The 16,881-nt window shown below is 43.1% G+C and overlaps 1 protein-coding gene across 1 annotated transcript in view; it reads left to right on the top strand.

Moving 5' to 3' along the window:
* Window positions 1–16,881, top strand: part of CFAP206 (cilia and flagella associated protein 206) — a 334,518-nt gene that overhangs the window by 142,212 nt on the left and 175,425 nt on the right. The window contains exon 8 of the mRNA XM_085609221.1: window positions 11,130–11,249. Coding sequence (XP_085465347.1) covers window positions 11,130–11,249 — 120 coding nt within the window. The remainder of the gene's footprint in view (window positions 1–11,129; window positions 11,250–16,881) is intronic.

Here is a 16,881-nt window from a genome sequence, read left to right on the forward strand (position 1 = left end):
GTTTGGTAATCTTAATACTGTTATCACATGATTGATATGATGTGCAATACCTGAAAATTGTGCCACCTATATTAAAAGTAAAATTTCTTTCAATAAAAAGATGTTTAAAAAAAAAAATGAGGGAGTAATGAAGATCCCGAGCCCTCGAGGCACCATTTTTTTGTCTATGTAGTCCTGTAATGACGTTGCCTCCCACCACTTAGATAGTTCTTGTTTGTGCAATTATCATATTTTTTCAGCAACTCTATTGTGGTGGATTCTGTGCGGGTGGCTGTTGGTTGGCTACTGGCTACCCCTGGGGCGCGTGCAAACAATGTTAGTTGCGCCTCCCTCCGTTCTCTCTCATCTTCCATGCTGGGTTCCCTGGTGTTCGCCCGCAGACCAATGGAGTCTGCAGGTTGTACAACCCCCCTGTAAGTCAGTACAGGGTTCCCCTTGCCCTTTGAAGAAACTGTTCACGCTCCTATGCACAAGAACCAAGGAAGAATTACCTGCATGAGCGATCTCGCTTTCCTTGCCTTCCTTGTTGTGTATAGTCCGAGTATTTGTTCGTATTTGCTCGTACACAATTGGGGACACTTAAAACGTGCATATAGTGCTCTGCGTAAATGTCAATGAAATAGTCCCTCCCGCGCCCCTTTCCCCCCAGTTTCCTTACCTTCACGGTGTATCCCGGGCCTGGGATAGCGTGACGACTCGTGTTCCAGGGGAAACCGGGACGTGCTTGTCGATCGCACTTCCTGCGATTGTAGTTCCTTCGTTATGGACAGCCCTCGATCTTTTCAATCAATATCCAAGCAAAAAGACTCCTTCCAAAGATCCTGGGCCCGTAGTGGGGTGACACGATGCCGGCGGAGAAAACCCGTGAAACATATACGTGAAAACTGGGTTACCACTCGTGCTCTCAGGTTGTCACAAATCCAGACAGAAACCAAAGTTCAAATTGGGGGTTTATTCCTTCATAAACCCTCCGTGAGGCGTTTCGACTTCGTAAAGTCTTGATCACTCATAACTGTTATGTGAACTTTTCATTGCGGAGTCAGTTATGTGCCATGATGATATTCTATAGCTGACGTGTTGGCTGTATACGGGGAAACATGCGTACTGCCGCCGTGTGGCATGCTGGTACGTGTAGTCTGTGCGTTGGATGCAACCATAGGGACAAAAACGATTGTTCTACTCACTAACCAGGGTTAGGGCCTTCCAGCCGCATATACTTACCTAAGACATGTTAACCCATTAGCCAAATGTGTATGATGACACCCAAAATTGCGGCACATGGCGCGAGGCATCAGATTTAATACCAAGGAATGACGATTAACAACAAGCAGATTTCCTTGGATCTGAGAGCGCAGCGCACATAGACTACACGTACCAGCATGCCACACAGCAGCAGTACGCATGTTTCCCCGTATACAGCCAACACGGTAGCTATAGCATATCATCATGGCACATCACTGACTCCGCAATGAAAAGTTCACGTAACAGTTATGATTGTGATTAAATGGCCAAACTTCTCATTATGCTATCACAGACACAACTTTGGCAACATTGTATCAATAATTAACCATGTAAAGATGGCGGACATGGGAATCCAATAGCACTGTATGTATACAACCAATGGTCCGTTTTCCATGTTTACTCCTGTGATGAGTATATGTAAACTATCGCATTTTGCAGTACCCGTTGTGTGATCAAGACTTTACGAAGTCGAAACGTGTCATGGAGGGTTTATGAAGAAATAAACGCAGCAATTTGAACTTTGGTTTCTGTCTGGATTTGTGACAACCCGAGAGCACGAGTGGTAACCCCGTTTCGTTACGCGAAGTTCACGGAATTTTTCCGTTTACGCCGTGCGCGTACGCTACGCGCATTCCGCAATTTTTCGAAAAAAAATTACAATTAATTTTTGCCCTTGGGGGTCCTTCTGGGACCCCCTGACAAAGGCTAGGGGGTCAGGAACTGTCCACCCTGCCCCCTTTTCACGTTCTCCACCTTTGTTTTTCACCCCCTCAGACTGCGAGAGACAAAATGGCGGCCGACACTTCCTGGTTTCGACCGATTCGAATGTTTACTAAGATCTAACAACCAATCAGAATCGCGCTCGTGCACAGCGGCGTGCGCGTACGGTAAGCTTACGGTACGCGCTCGGAGCGCGCCTATAGATATATATATTGATTTAAATGCTATTTTCTCAGGAAATACTGAACAGATTTACACGAGACCTTCACAAGGCACATCCCTGACCTGAGGGCAAGTAATTCTGTTCAGCCGTTCGGGCTGTAGCTCGGACTAAAAGTCCTATGGAAAAATGCATGGGGAAAACGCGTTTTGGGACCACCCCTTTTTCTCAGCCCCCGCTTAACGAATCCCCCCGACACTTTCAGGGAAGGAGCGGAGCGGAGCGCCCCACCTATTTTGAGAATTTCGCGAGGATTCGTCAATCGGCGCCAACGTTATTCCAAATAGAATGTTGCGGATTTCCTATGGAAACACGGTCCTAACTATAACCATCTACTGGCGACCGCCAGTAGATAAGATATATATATATATATATATTATATATATATCGGCGTGGTTGGCACTGTGCTAATCCTATGCTTAAAGACTTTGATAGAAAAGCATACATTTGAGGTGAGCAGATCTAGAGTGTCGCTGGTGTTGAGAGTGCTCTATACGAGAGCTGCTTTCCACCTAAACTTGAGAACTACCCAGAGTTCTCTGCTTCTTTTTTGTATAATTTATTCGTCACTCTATGCCTGTAAGGGTATTTTTTTTAACTATACTGGGTGCGCCCTTGTATCTGGGCAAAGCTATACCTCTCTGAAGAGCTCTAATTAGAGCAAAACACTGTGTCAGGGGTTGCTTTTATTCATTTCAGGTTGGCTTGGTTGGTATTTTACCAATGCAAAGCTGAAATATTGTGCCTGGAGTGGTAAATGGCTTTTGTCATTTTACAGCTCAGCAAGAATTGCACTTTGCTATTCCTATGCTTAAAGACTTTTCTGTAGAAATGGCAAAAGACTTTGTCCCTTTCTATGTCGGCGTGGATGGCACTGTGCTAATCCTATGCTTAAAGACTTTGATAGAAAAGCAGACATTTGAGGTGAGCAGATCTAGTGTGTCACTGGTGTTGAGAGTGCTCTATACAGGAGCTGCTTTCCACCAAAACTTGAGAACTACCCAGAGTTCTCTGCTTCTTTTTTGCATAATTTATTCATCACTCTATGCCTGAAAGGGTCTGTTTTTTATATATATATTTTTTTGTCTAGAAAGCTACCTCTTCTATCTGCCCAACCAAGGAGATCTTTGACATAGTAACGAGCTCTCCTCTTCCGGATGTCAGAGTCATGAAGCACTGATGTATGTCACAGAAATTCTATGAACAGTTATCAGACTATTTTGAGGACACAGTTGAGAAAATTAGACTAATTTCTACCTGGTGCATGAATCATCGGAGTACGCTTTTTATGATCAGACTTCTTCTTTTACCAATAGTACTTAGATCCTGTTACTCCCATTATGGTGGCCAATAAAGTTCGGAGATCTAAAATTGGATCTCCCCTTGACCCATGCTGTATGAAGACAATTAATCTGGCCACTGACAATATTAGGTAGAACCTAACAGTACACATTAACCATCCAATGTGCAGCAGCATTCGGGGTGGGAAAATACAGTGTGTGTTGCCATACTCCAAAAGAAGGGATCATAACCTTCTACACCTTCCAATTATAGGCCTGTATTACTGCTGCCTTTTGCCACTAATGTTTTATTTTCTCTTTTTTGATTTTAATCCAGTCATGAGGCTGATCCCTTTTTGTGTTGGTTTGCAGGTCTTACTATATCAATGTTGTGCCTGTCACTTGCAATTTTCACTTTTTAGGGTTTCACACAAACCTCTGAATTAACACACATAATCATGGAGAATAAATAATACTTTGTAGTATATAATTCATAACAACGACAGCCATCTTGGTCCTTTAGATATAAATTCCTTGTGTTGTATGGCGTTCATTGTTTGGGAATTGGTCTTCATGTTTCTTCGGGCAGATTTCTTTGCATCTTCATGTCAAGAGGATTCAAGATCTTGTACACAGGGAAGGTCAATTGGATAAAATTATAGATATGAACTCCATACTAGAGTCATCCGCTTTTGCAATATGAACTCTATGCTGGAGTGTCAAAAGTTTTATACTATGAATTCTATGCTGAATTTTTCTCGTATGGTGCTATGAACTCTATATTGGAGTAATCTAGTTTTGTGTCATGAAATTTATACTGAAGTCATTTTGTCAAATTCTACGAACCCAGTACTATAACCATTCTTAGACTGGCAAACTCTTTTGTACAGACTTTGTTACTTAGCTTGGCTCATAAGAAGTAGTGAAATGATTGCATTTGATCAGGAACGAGCTACAAGAGACTGCATTTCCCAGAATACCAGGGGCGAACCTTGCCTGAGAGGTCAGCGGTGTGCTCCCACATCCTGTTGTCTATTTAAAGTACTCCCGTGAGTCATTGAGCTGACGAGCTCGTGGATGAAGCACCTGCACGCCAGTGAGAGGTACCGGACCTGATATAATGTTTGGCAGCCTACTCAGCAAACCCCAAAATACAAGACTGTTTTCTCTACTGATGACGGTTAATAAACCAGAAACATGTGTCTAGAGATCAGCACTGTCTGCGCCAACCTTGGCGAAACATATCGGAATTCACAAAGCCCAACTGCTATCCATCCTAGACCTGTAATCTAGGGACAGGCAGAGGCACAGAATGGTTAAAGTAAGAAAATCACAACTTTCTAAAAGTGGCATTTTCAGACCTGCAATTTAAAAACCAACTTCCCTAAAAGATGTGTTTTTAAATTGTGAGTCAAGATACAGCAAACTCCCATTTTCTATCAGCTCCCAATTGAAAGATACACTTGTAAAATGTTACAAGGCAGCTCCAATGCTAAACTATGGGAAAGATAGGCCTTGCTGTAGTGAAACACGAATTTAGCAGTTTTTCACTACCAGGACATGTAAAACCTAAAAGCAAATGTCCTCCTACCTTTTAAATACACTGCACCCTGCGCAAGAGGCTACCTAGGGCCTACATTAGGGGTGTTTTACATGTAATAAAATATAAGGTTTGGGGATAATCCTGCCAAAAAAGGCCACCCAACAACTCAGAACAGAGAAACGAGACAACAAACAGTTGGTGAGGAGATGGCGCACCAGCAAGGACACCTCCAACAGCGCTACCTCCAAGACTTCCATCAACCTCTACCACTGCCTTCTGAGTGCAACAAAGAAGACAGCCCTTGCTAAATGCATCAACACCAGCGTCAACACCACCAAGGAACTTTTCAACATCATTAAGGTGCTCTCCAACTCGGCTGACAGAGAAAACAACATCACACCCTCACAGGAGCTGTGAGACGCCCTCGCCCACTTCCACAAGAGTGCAACCATATACAGAAACTTCGAACCCCAACACAAACCTACAGACATCCTCCACAGATTCACCACCACCATTCCCGATACGAACCATACAACCTGGAACATCCTCTCCACCCAGGTACCACCCTCACTATGAAATCCATCCACTCAGGAGCACCCACAGACCCATGTCTGCACCACATATTCATGTGTAAAGAGAAGAATTCTCTTGGGTATAAATAACCACCTAAACCACCATTATGTCAAATTCAATCATAAAAGTATCAGTCACTCATATTACCAGCTGAAGTTGTAAAAACTCCTAATATTCAACCAAGCTTAACTTAAGTTATGGATCAACAAGATCAATAACCGTATATAACTCAAAGATAAAGAAACAAAATCAATTTAAAAATGATTATCGTAATTTATTGACAAAGATATGTCCACATATCCACAGCCCTACAGTTGAGTCCATGAATACATTCAACATAAAATACAAAAACATACAATTAAAAAATACAATTAAAAATGTTTTTCTTTAGAGAGCAAAGGTGTAATGTGAAGTCAATATATTCATCACAGAATGGTGTAATTCCAGTATAAATCAGTATATATGTATCATAGGTCTATTCTTTTCTCAATAGATCAACATATGAAACAGTTTCTGATTTTTAGACCAATTCTGAATTGCACAGGCGTCGACGCGTTTCGGTGGTTAATTCTTATTTAGATTCCACCTTCATCAGGACAAGAATAAAATCTCTCCAATTTTTCTAAAAAGTTTTTAAAAAACCCACAGAGGGTTCAGTTCAATCAAGAGAACAGGTTTATTGTTGTTCTCTGTTGTGTATATGTTCTTGATGAAATGCCTTGATGTCACTGTTTGTTCGGACTATAGGGTCCTCGATAATCGCACAATTATGTAGGATGTAATAATCAACACACTGGTGCAGAGAGATCCGCAGGAATATTGCAGGATTTATTATGAGCAATGCGGTCTTCTCGTGGAAGGAATACAATTAAAGTCCACCTTTAAGGGACCAACATATTCAACCTCGGAAACCAAAGGGCCGACCAGGAACCCCCCCCCCCCACCCTACTACATCTGTATCACAACTGCAACATTTCCCGATGCCTGGAAACACGCCGAAGTCAGATCACTTCTCAAAAGATCTTTCGCCGTCCCAGCGAATTCAAATACTACTGGCCAATCTCCCTGCTCCCATTCCCAGCGAAGGTACTGGAAAAGATAATCAACAGTCAACTCATGACACGCCTGAAGCAGAACCAGCAACTCGATGCCTCCAAATCCAGCTTGTCAGCAATCACAGCACCAAAACCACCTTGATCACAGTCACCAATGACATCCAAACCCTCCTCGACTGAGACAAACAGCAGCCTTGATACTCCTCAACCTCTCAGCAGCCTTCGACACCATATCCCACCACACTCTGAACGAAAGACTCCACCACATCGGCATCCAAGGGCACACGCTCAGATGTATCACCTCCTTCTTCACCAGAAGAACCCAGAGGATCCACCTCCCACCTTTCACCTCTGAACCCAAGGAGATCACAAGCGATGTCCCCAAGGGCTCATCCCTCAACCCTATGCTCTTCAACGCATATATGACCTCACAGGCCAACACCGTCAGATCCAATGGTCTCAAGATAATTTCCTATGCAATCATTCCTGCTGATCATATTGTGGCATTCTCTGGCTAATGGCACTGATTCTGGTGCTTGACTGTTAAGGGTTTATTTCACCCGTAGTCGATACGTCTCGGAAACCTTGGGTTTGGACCTATTGGTACCATCCATCTATATCATTCTCTTTGACAGACACGAGTATTTTTATATCGGATAGGGACGTGGTATTTGAATTGTGCGAAACATATCCAAGAAACTTACAGCTGAAAGGGGATTTTACCGGCTCCTCCTCACCCTGAAAAAGTCCAATGTTTTTAACGAAACGTGTTGGGTGTTGTTAGCTTTGTCAGCGAAAATCATTGTGAATTGATTGGTCTTTTTGACTTTGTTATTTCTCATATTTAAATATTATATGGTGCACCTCCTTATCATGTTAGAACTTGTATAGTCCACTTTGGACCGCATCTTGGCAGTGGGTGCTTGGATTATGTGCACCCGGACAGATATATGGCGCTCATCTTGTCATAGGTGAAGAATTTTGGGAGACTACGGGAAAGGTGCGATCCTCTGTTTTGGGTTCCACTGTCTTGTTCAGTTTATTTGATAACTTCCTACGCAGACGACACCCAACTCCACTTCTCACTCACCAACGACCCCACCACCACCAGAACCAACTTCCACATACACATGACAAACGTTGCTGACTGGATGAAGAACAACTGCCTGCAGTTGTACACAGACAAGACATAATTACTGATCTTTGGCAAAAGCAGCAACATATGGAACGAGTCCTGGTGGCAATCAGACCTAGGGCCGGCACCCACTCCCTCCAACCACACCAGAAACCTTGGGCCTCCCACCTCGAAGATGGGGAATGATTCAAGCATTGTGAATCTATGAAAGTTCCCTACACTGGAGAACTGTAATTGCGGGTAAGTAACTTTTTTCTATCCACGCAATTTTGTATTAGGTAATATTTATCACATGTTTGTCCGTCTTTCATTCAGTATATGTGTCTGCATTCTAGAAATACCCGACATGAAGATAAAATCAGCCGTGAGACATTCCATCAGCTTTCTGCTCTCTTTTACCCTTTAATGACTGTGCGGTATCTGCGAAGATGGGGCAGAAGTTAAATCATTTATAACTAGGAGAGGAAGATAATATATTGTGAAGTTGCCATATACCTTCATTTGCCATGCACTGAAACACAAACAGACTTATAAAATGACAATCTTTTACTCTCACCCACCTTTGATGTGGTTCCCCAGCTCCTCGGATACAGCTACCTAAGCTGGACAACCACAGGCCTTCAGCATCTCTGTACCAACATCGCTGGAGCAGTCCCACTTCCAATGAACAATTCGCAAGAGCCTCCACATCAATGTGAACAGGCAGCCTTCAGCTCTGTTACAGAAGCCCACCTCAGCCAATGAATTGCTGACAAGAGGTTTCTCCCAAATCACTCCAGAGGACCTGCTGTCTCAAAATGAATACAATGTTTCCACGTACCTGATTAATAGTTGAACTGGCGTGCCATGTGGGTGCCCAAAACCTAAGCCCCGGTTCTGCTGAAATACAAAGACTTTGTTAAACGAGTTATTTTCATCCTAATGCAGAACTCAATACTTCACAGTTTAGAAGCTTGTTTGTAATAACCATTATTGTAGGGAAATGTTTTACTACGTATGAATGGCAAGCAACAAAATAATTATCGTTATGTAAATACTGCTCTTAATACAATTGGGAAAACCTAGATTGTCTGACAGTTTGCTAGCAAGACTATTTCACGTAACCTGTATGCGGATGGTAGTATTAAAGGGAACCACTTCTTTTTGAAGCACTCTTTAACTCAAAAACTTAACCCAGACAATCAAACTAAAGAAATATCAAACTGTCCTTAAGACGACACGTGCCTCTGCTTGTATCCCTAGCAGAGGTGCCATGCAGCATTGAGTGTAGGACCACAATGTGGTGAAGTGTTCGGTTCTCATATTCCCCAAATCTCGCTCAGTTCCATTAACAATACATTTCACCCTAGCTACACCATGCCAAAACATAAACTGGAGCATGTTTGGGGGAATGCGCAAATGACCAGCTATTTTCAAGATATCTCATTCCTGTTCATATGTGTCTGCCTTACAAATAAAAACTGCTGCAATGAGCATTTAATGTGTGGGTTTGATATGCAGCCTCGTACTTCTGAAGATGGTCCGTGAGCCTTTCAAGCGTGGGTTTGGTATGCAGCCTCGTACTTCCGAAGATTGTCCATGAGCATTTCATGTGTGGGTTTGGTATGCAGTTTCTAACTTCTGAAGATGGTCTGTGAGCTTTTCAGTCTTGGGTTTGGTATGTAGTCACTTGCTTCTGAAGATGGTCCCTGAGCATTTCAGGCGTGGGCTTGGTGTGCAGTCTCATACCTCTGAAGATGGTCCATGAGTATTTCCATGCTTGGGTTTGGTATGCAGTCTTGTACTTCTGAAGATGGTCTGTGAGCCTTTCTGGGGTGGGCTTGGTATGCAGTCTCATACTTCTGAAGATGGTCCGTGAGCATTTCCATGCATGGGTTTGGTATGCAGTCTTGTACTTCTGAAGATGGTCAGTGAGCATTTCATGTGTGGGTTTGGTATGTAGTCTCACACTTCTGAAGATGGTCTTTGAGCATTTCATGCATCGGTTTGGCATGCAGTCTCTAACTTCTGAGATGGTCGGTGAGCATTTTATGTGTGGGTTTGGTATGCAGTCTCTAACTTCTGAAGATGGTCCATGAGCATTTCAGGCATGGGTTTGGTATGCTGTCTCATACTTCTGAAGATGGTCCGTGAGCATTTAATTTGTGGGTTTGGTATACAGTCTCTAACTTGTGAAGATGGTCCGTGAGTATTTCAGGCGTGGGCTTGGTATGCAGTCTCATACTTCTGAAGTAGTCCGTGAGTATTTCCATGCTTGGGTTTGGTATGCAGTCTCGTACTTCTGAAGGTGGTCTGTGTGCCTTTCAGGTGTAGGCTTGGTATGCAGTATCATACTTCTGAAGATGGTCCGTGAGCATTTCTATGCATGGGTTTGGTATGCAGTCTCATACTTCTGAAGATGGTCAGTGAGCATTTCATGCATGGGTTTGGTATGCAGTCTCGTACTTCTGAAGATGGTCCGTGAGCATTTCATGTGTGGGTTTGGTATGCAGTCACTTACTTCTGAAGATGGTCCGTGAGCATTTCATGTGTAGGTTTGGTATGCAGTCTCATAATTCTGAAGGTGGTCGGTGAGTATTTCATGCGTGGGTTTGGTATGCAGTTTGTTACTTCTGAAGATGGTTTGTGAGCATTTCATGTGTGGGTTTGGTATGCAGTCTCTAACTTCTGAAGATGGTCCGTGAGTGCTTCATGTCTGGGTTTGGTATGCAGTCTCATACTTCTGAAGATGGTTTGTGAGCATTTCATGCGTGGGTTTGGTATGCAGTCTCTTTATTCTGAAGATGGTTTGCAAGCATTTCATTCATGGGTTTGGTATGCAGTCACTTACTTCTGAAGATCGTCCGTGAGCATTTCATGCGTGGGTTTGGTATGCAGTCTCTAACTTCTGAAGATGGTCTGTGAGCATCTCATGCGTGGGTTTAGTATGTAGTCATTTACTTCTGAAGATGGTCGTGAGCCTTTCAGGCGTGGGTTTGGTATGCAGTCTCATACTTCTGAAGATGATTTGTGAGCATTTCATTCATGGGTTTGGTATGCAGTCTCATACTTCTGAAGATGGTCAAGGAGGACACCATGGTCTGCAGGACGAAAGCAGTGGGACTTCTCTTACGAAATGAACACTGCTGGCAGGCCTGTATGAAGGGACATAAAAAATCCCTCTGTTGTGCTTATAAAGGAGGATTCCTGTCCCCAGCTATAACTTAGCCTTGGCATTTAATTATCTTACAGGATATGCTCCTGTATCTCAGTTTAGCACACATTAACCCATTTCTTGTTAAAACAAGGTTTCAGGACAAAAAGTAATGTGGTTTATTACCTGTTTGGCAACATGTGACTTAAGAAAGTTCTCTCTTCACAGTCCGATGTGCTTAAATGCGGGCAACAAGTGGATACTTTGGAAAAACAGCTAGGAGCAGAGATGGAGCAACTAAAGTGCATTGTTCGATCGAAGACAGCTGTCCCTACTGCTCAGGTTTACGTAAGTGTTACATCTTTATCAAAATATGGTGAAATAAATAGCGTTCATCCAGTGGGTAAAATGGGCTTTCTTCAGTAAAAAGATTTGATTTTGGGGAGTGCAATTAAGTGAGTTATAATGAACTGAAAGTGCCCAGGTGTTTATCAATGTTATCTGAATAATGTGAGATGCTTTTATAGAATTTTACTCAGCCACAGCCCTTTATCAGAGGGCTACAGTGTCACACGTATGTCTCACTAAGCCACACAAATTGACTCTTTAACTCTTGTTTTATCTAGCGGTTAGGAACAGCAATCCTCATCAGGGAATCAAAAATATGCATAGTGAAACAGTATAAAATAGAGAGTGCATAAAGGACTGAGTTCTAGAATAAAAATAGGCAAAAGGATTTTATTACAAAAAATTAAAAGGCAGTACAAAAGAATATAGGCAAAACATATCATAGAAAATCAAAACTGAGTACAGGAAAAATAACAATAATTCTGTTAGGCAGATTTGAAATGGAAAATCTAAATGCCACACTCATAAAGAGTACTGACAGCATAATAGGCCATATAAAAAATAGCAAAGTATCCCCAAAGGAGCTTGCTGCGACTGCATGGGGCCAAAAGGCAAATGGCAAAGGAAGGCCAAAAAGAAAATTAGAACAGCAGCAGCCCCATCATCAACATGAGTATAGCCAGCCAGCCCCCCAACTACTGGGGCACAGAAGGTTTTATAGCAAAACACACAATTCTATTAATAGATTTTGCAAACTCAGCATAGTATAATCATGGTGAGGGTCACATTTGACAAATCAGAAACAATGTAATATTTATGACTTACTAAATCAATCAAACATTAACCCATTTCTTAAGGTAAGATAAATCTTCCATTGCTTTCTCAGCAGCTTCATCTCGGATATTGTACAACACAAATGAAACATTTCTTGAACATTGGCTTGTAGAACTCAAACGTCTCCTCCAGAACTTCCAGCGAAAGACCTTGATAATGATACTTTGGGGACACAATAGAAGCCTTATCCACAATACCATCAGACACAATATTATCTACACAATATTACCCATGTCTTGCGATGACTTCTTCCTGGAAGAAAAGGAGAGACTGTTTGTAGCAGGATATCAATGGGATGGGGAATGAGCAGGAGCAAGTTTAACAGAACACAGGATCAGCATCCATTTTAAACTTAATGATGTACAACACGTAAATGTGGCCTAACTCCTTCATAGCATAGTCTATATTTCTATGTGCGATAAACAATTGATTTCACAAGCAAATGTAGCAATTCATCAGCTGTGACTCTATGCACATTTAAAGCTATAATATTTCAAATCAAATGTTTGCATGACATTTGCGCATTTTGAACATTTTGAGAAATGCTGTGACAGCTCTAACAATCTTATCTTAGCTTTTACTGACTGCCTTACCACTACCTAACTTCACACATTGTATAAACTGTGCTTGGCTTTATTTTGTCTTCTACCTCAAAATTCCACTCAAGATTACATTCAAGTTGCACAAGCAACACAAAATGCAATGATAAAAACACCTACTCCTACCACTAATCCGATAGCTTCCCACACATCCATATTCTGTTCAGGAATGCAGCACCCAAATCAGCACATTTAGGACAGCATGAATCCCTATAGGGATATATTTTCTGCAGTGTAAGTTAAGAGCAGTGTAGATAGTTCTAGTGTGTCAACGTAAATCACACATTGCTTGCAAATTTCCTGCACTTGCATTCAAGTCCTCCTTCACTCCCCATCCATCAGAGGAGTTGGATGGTCACCATCTCAGGCCTGCCTAGCATTTATTGTGACCAAAGGTCCATCATCAGTCAGCACTTTATTAAACTGTGAAACAAATCTCTTCTAACTCCAGTAACACCTCCATAGATTTGGAAGTCTCTTTTACCTTCAGGAAGGTATTCCAAAACTCCCTGGCAGTGTGCACCAGTTTGGCAAATTACAGGAACCACCCAAAATCAATCCCAAAGTCCTTTGGGGCCTCCTCAGAGGTTACAAACTTGTCCCCAGGATAGATGTCTCCTAGGGTGAGCCACCTACCCTCTCTCACCAGTGTCATTGATTCCAGTACGCAGCGAAATGGCTGCAGCTACTCAATCAGTCGAGATCTATAAAATGGAGTCCATTTTAGCAGACTTTATACTGCCAGCTCTCACGTAGAAGCCACCTAACTGATGACTCTCAGTGTGCCCAGGAGTTGAAGTGCACCTTGCATGAGGAAGATCGTCAGCCTTCCCTCTGTTATCACCCTCCCTGGAAGCCTAAGTTCCCAGTTCAGGATCTCTGCTCACCACTTTGCCGCATGCTGCAATTTTGTAGCAATGTAGTTCAGCTTCGGATCTGGGAGGCACAAATCTTCACAAGTTCTTTCGATTTTGAAAACCTTTAACCACGCTATGTTCCTTTTCCCTGCCCATACCAACAGGCAGTCTATTTCTCTGAAAACCTTCCTCAAAACAGGGTAGATAGAGTTATGTAGCAGGTATAAGCAATGTGGTAACAGCACCATTTTCGCTAGTGCCACCCTGCCCTTAATAGAGAAACTTTTGTTTGTTGACATTCAATCCCGAGACTGCTGCAAACTCCTCCAGCGTCTGCAAGAGAATAGAGACAGGCACTGAGAGTCTAGCTAGGGAATATCAGCATATAGGGACTCCCTCACTTACCTGTATTTTCCATGGCTGCATTTCCGGATTTAGCCTTATAGCTAATTGTTCCATCGCCATAGTGAATAGCAGAGGCTACAGCAGACACCACTGCCTTATGCCCCCTCTCCCCCTTCCAGCTGCTTCATGTCGTCCCACCTGACCTGTTCCATATAACGGAGCCCCATCCATGTCAGAAAGTTCCCGCCACGTCCCATCCTGTAAAGAAACTCAAAAATGTATTCCTATCCTAGGGAGTCGAACCTTTTTCAATAACTAGTGCCACTAATGCATATTCATCTGATGCCCACTGTATGGAGACCATAAGTTGATTGAGGCTTCTGATGTTTATGAGTGTGCTGCGGCCTGCAATGAAGCCACATTGGTCTTTATGAAGTAGTTTCCCAACTCTAAGGCGAATTCTCATGTCGATGTTTAACGCAGCCAGTGGCCGCTATGACCCGAGCTGTATTGTGTTCTTTTACCAGGCTTGGATACCATCAGGGCCACTGAAATTATGCTGCAGGCAGGGACTAATTATGAGGTAGGGCTGAGTAAATTATGCGGCAAGAAAAGGCATATTACGCAACGTAATGTGGCACATTTTATTATAGTATTACTTCATTATGTTGTCATTGTTAAACTTGCTAAATCTTTCTGGGCATTGTTTGCACCTACTTAGTACCAGATTAACATCCAAATATAGCAATAATGAACAGAACATAAAGGTGACCAGATAAAGATTGCAAAGGATCTTCCACTTTGCAGCATCACATGTTGCTTCGCTTTTAGTAACTTTTGAACATTTTGAACAAAAGACACTATTTTTTTTTGTTAAAATCTGTAGATTATGCAGCAGATGATGGATAATTTTGCAAATGCAGCAAATCTATAATTATGCAAAAAAAATGCCACGGCCACACAATTGCATAATTCCAGTGGCCCTGGGTACCATCATTATGACAGACTCTGAAGGAATGAATGAATATAAAATTTGTAGAGCGCGGATTTAGCCTGAGGGCATCAAGGCGCTATATACGGAAACTGGGGGTGCAGATAAAAAGACATGCTCACACCGAGGTCTGAGAAAAAAGCCAGGTCTTCAAGATTTTGCGGAAAAGAAATGGGACACCTGGCTCAAAAGATCATCCGGGAGGGTGTTCCACAGTTTAGAAGCAACCGTGGCGAAGGCTCTCCCTCCCCATTTGACCTTCTTAAACCTCTGTACTATTAACAGATTTTTGTCTGAGGACCGAAGAATCCTACTGGGAATATAATGATGGACGATCGCCTCAATCCCCTCTGGGCCGGTGCCATAGTAGGCCTTATGAGTCAGGCACAGGGTCTTAAAGAGGATCCTACGGTCCACAGGAAGCTAGTGCAGCAGCCTGGCCGCCGCATTCTGCACCAAATGCAGGTGCCGCACTAGACCCTTATTAATGCCCAAGTAAAGTGCATTACAATAATCCAATCTGGATGTTACCAGAGCAATAACCGCCTGCTTGCGTGCATCAAAGGAGAGGAAATGAGAGATTTTTTTGAGGATCCTAATGATCCCAAAACAGGTAGAGACAGTCCGGCTGACCTGCAAATTGAGAGAAAGGTAGTTATCCACAATAACCCCAAGGTTCTTACCATGGGATACCAGGCAGGGACAAACGCCAAGCGTGTCCGGCCACCAGTCGCTGGACCAAATTTCCTGTTTACTACCAAAAATCAGGACCTCAGTCTTCTCTCCATTCAATTTCAGAAAGTTATCCACCATCCAGGAAGAAACTGCCTGCATGCAGCTCTTGAAGTTACGAGCAGAATCCCCTATACTATGCGAGATAGACACCATTATTTGGGTGTTGTCCGCATAGGACAGCACCTTTAGCCCAAAGGATCTCACAACCTTAGCGAGAGGAGCAACGTAGATATTAAAGAGTGTTGGGCTCAGGGAGGAGCCCTGAGGAACACCACACAGCAAAGATTTAGGGGCTGAGTAAAATTGGCCGAGCTTCACTGTCTGTGCCCGTTCACTAAGGAAGTAAACAAGAAGCGCCAAAGCCGAGCCCCCGATACCTATCTCTCTAAGGCGTTCAAGCAGCCAGTGAGGAGACAGGGTATCAAAGGCTGCGGTCAGGTCAAGTAGGACAAGCAGGGTGGTATGCCCTGCGTCCAGTTGAGTACGGATGTTGTTAAATACAGCCGTCAATGCTGTCTCTGTACTGTGGTGGCTTCTGAATCCATGTTGCGAGCCATCAAGTAGGTGGTGATCCTTTAGGTAGGTGCTGAGATGGGATTTTAAGTAGGATTCCAGGATCTTGGCTGGAACAGGAAGCAAAGAGATTGGCCGATAATTCTTCAGTTCTACCGGATCTAGAGAAGGTTTCTTTAAAAGAGGCTTCACTACAGCCGTCTTACACAGAGTGGGAAACAATCCCTCTGAAATGGCCGCATTCAAGACCACAGTAAGATGAGGGATGATAATCTCACTGCAGGTTTTTATCACCTTAAGGGGGCAAGGATCCAAAGGGGAGCCCGATTTAACTCGATCAAGGAGCCGATCAGTCACTTCCAGCGACATGCAGGGAAAGTTGAGCAGCCTAGGAGGCTCCTCCGTAAGCGACGCTCCCTCAGAAGAGGAGAAGGTCGAGCCGGCGGCCTAGTGTTGGAATTAGATGCTTCCAGCAAAGAGTAGATGTCTCGGATTTTGGTGTGAAAAAAGTCGGATATCTTGTCACATAGCTCCTGGGAAAATTCTGATGGGTCAGAGACATGAGGGGAGGAGAGAGAGTTAATGACCTTAAAAAGGTCCCTAGGAGATTTCATAGATTCTGTGAGATTTGAAAAGTATAGTCTCTTTTCCTCCATGATGGCTAATTTATACTCTTTTAAACACTGTTTATGCAATTCCCTACTCAGGGGTTCTAAGTCTGCGCGCCACAACTTCTCTTGTTTACGGCAGCCCTGTCT

Source organism: Triturus cristatus, chromosome 6 (assembly GCF_964204655.1).
Source record: "Triturus cristatus chromosome 6, aTriCri1.1, whole genome shotgun sequence".
NCBI classification, from domain to species: domain Eukaryota; kingdom Metazoa; phylum Chordata; class Amphibia; order Caudata; family Salamandridae; genus Triturus; species Triturus cristatus.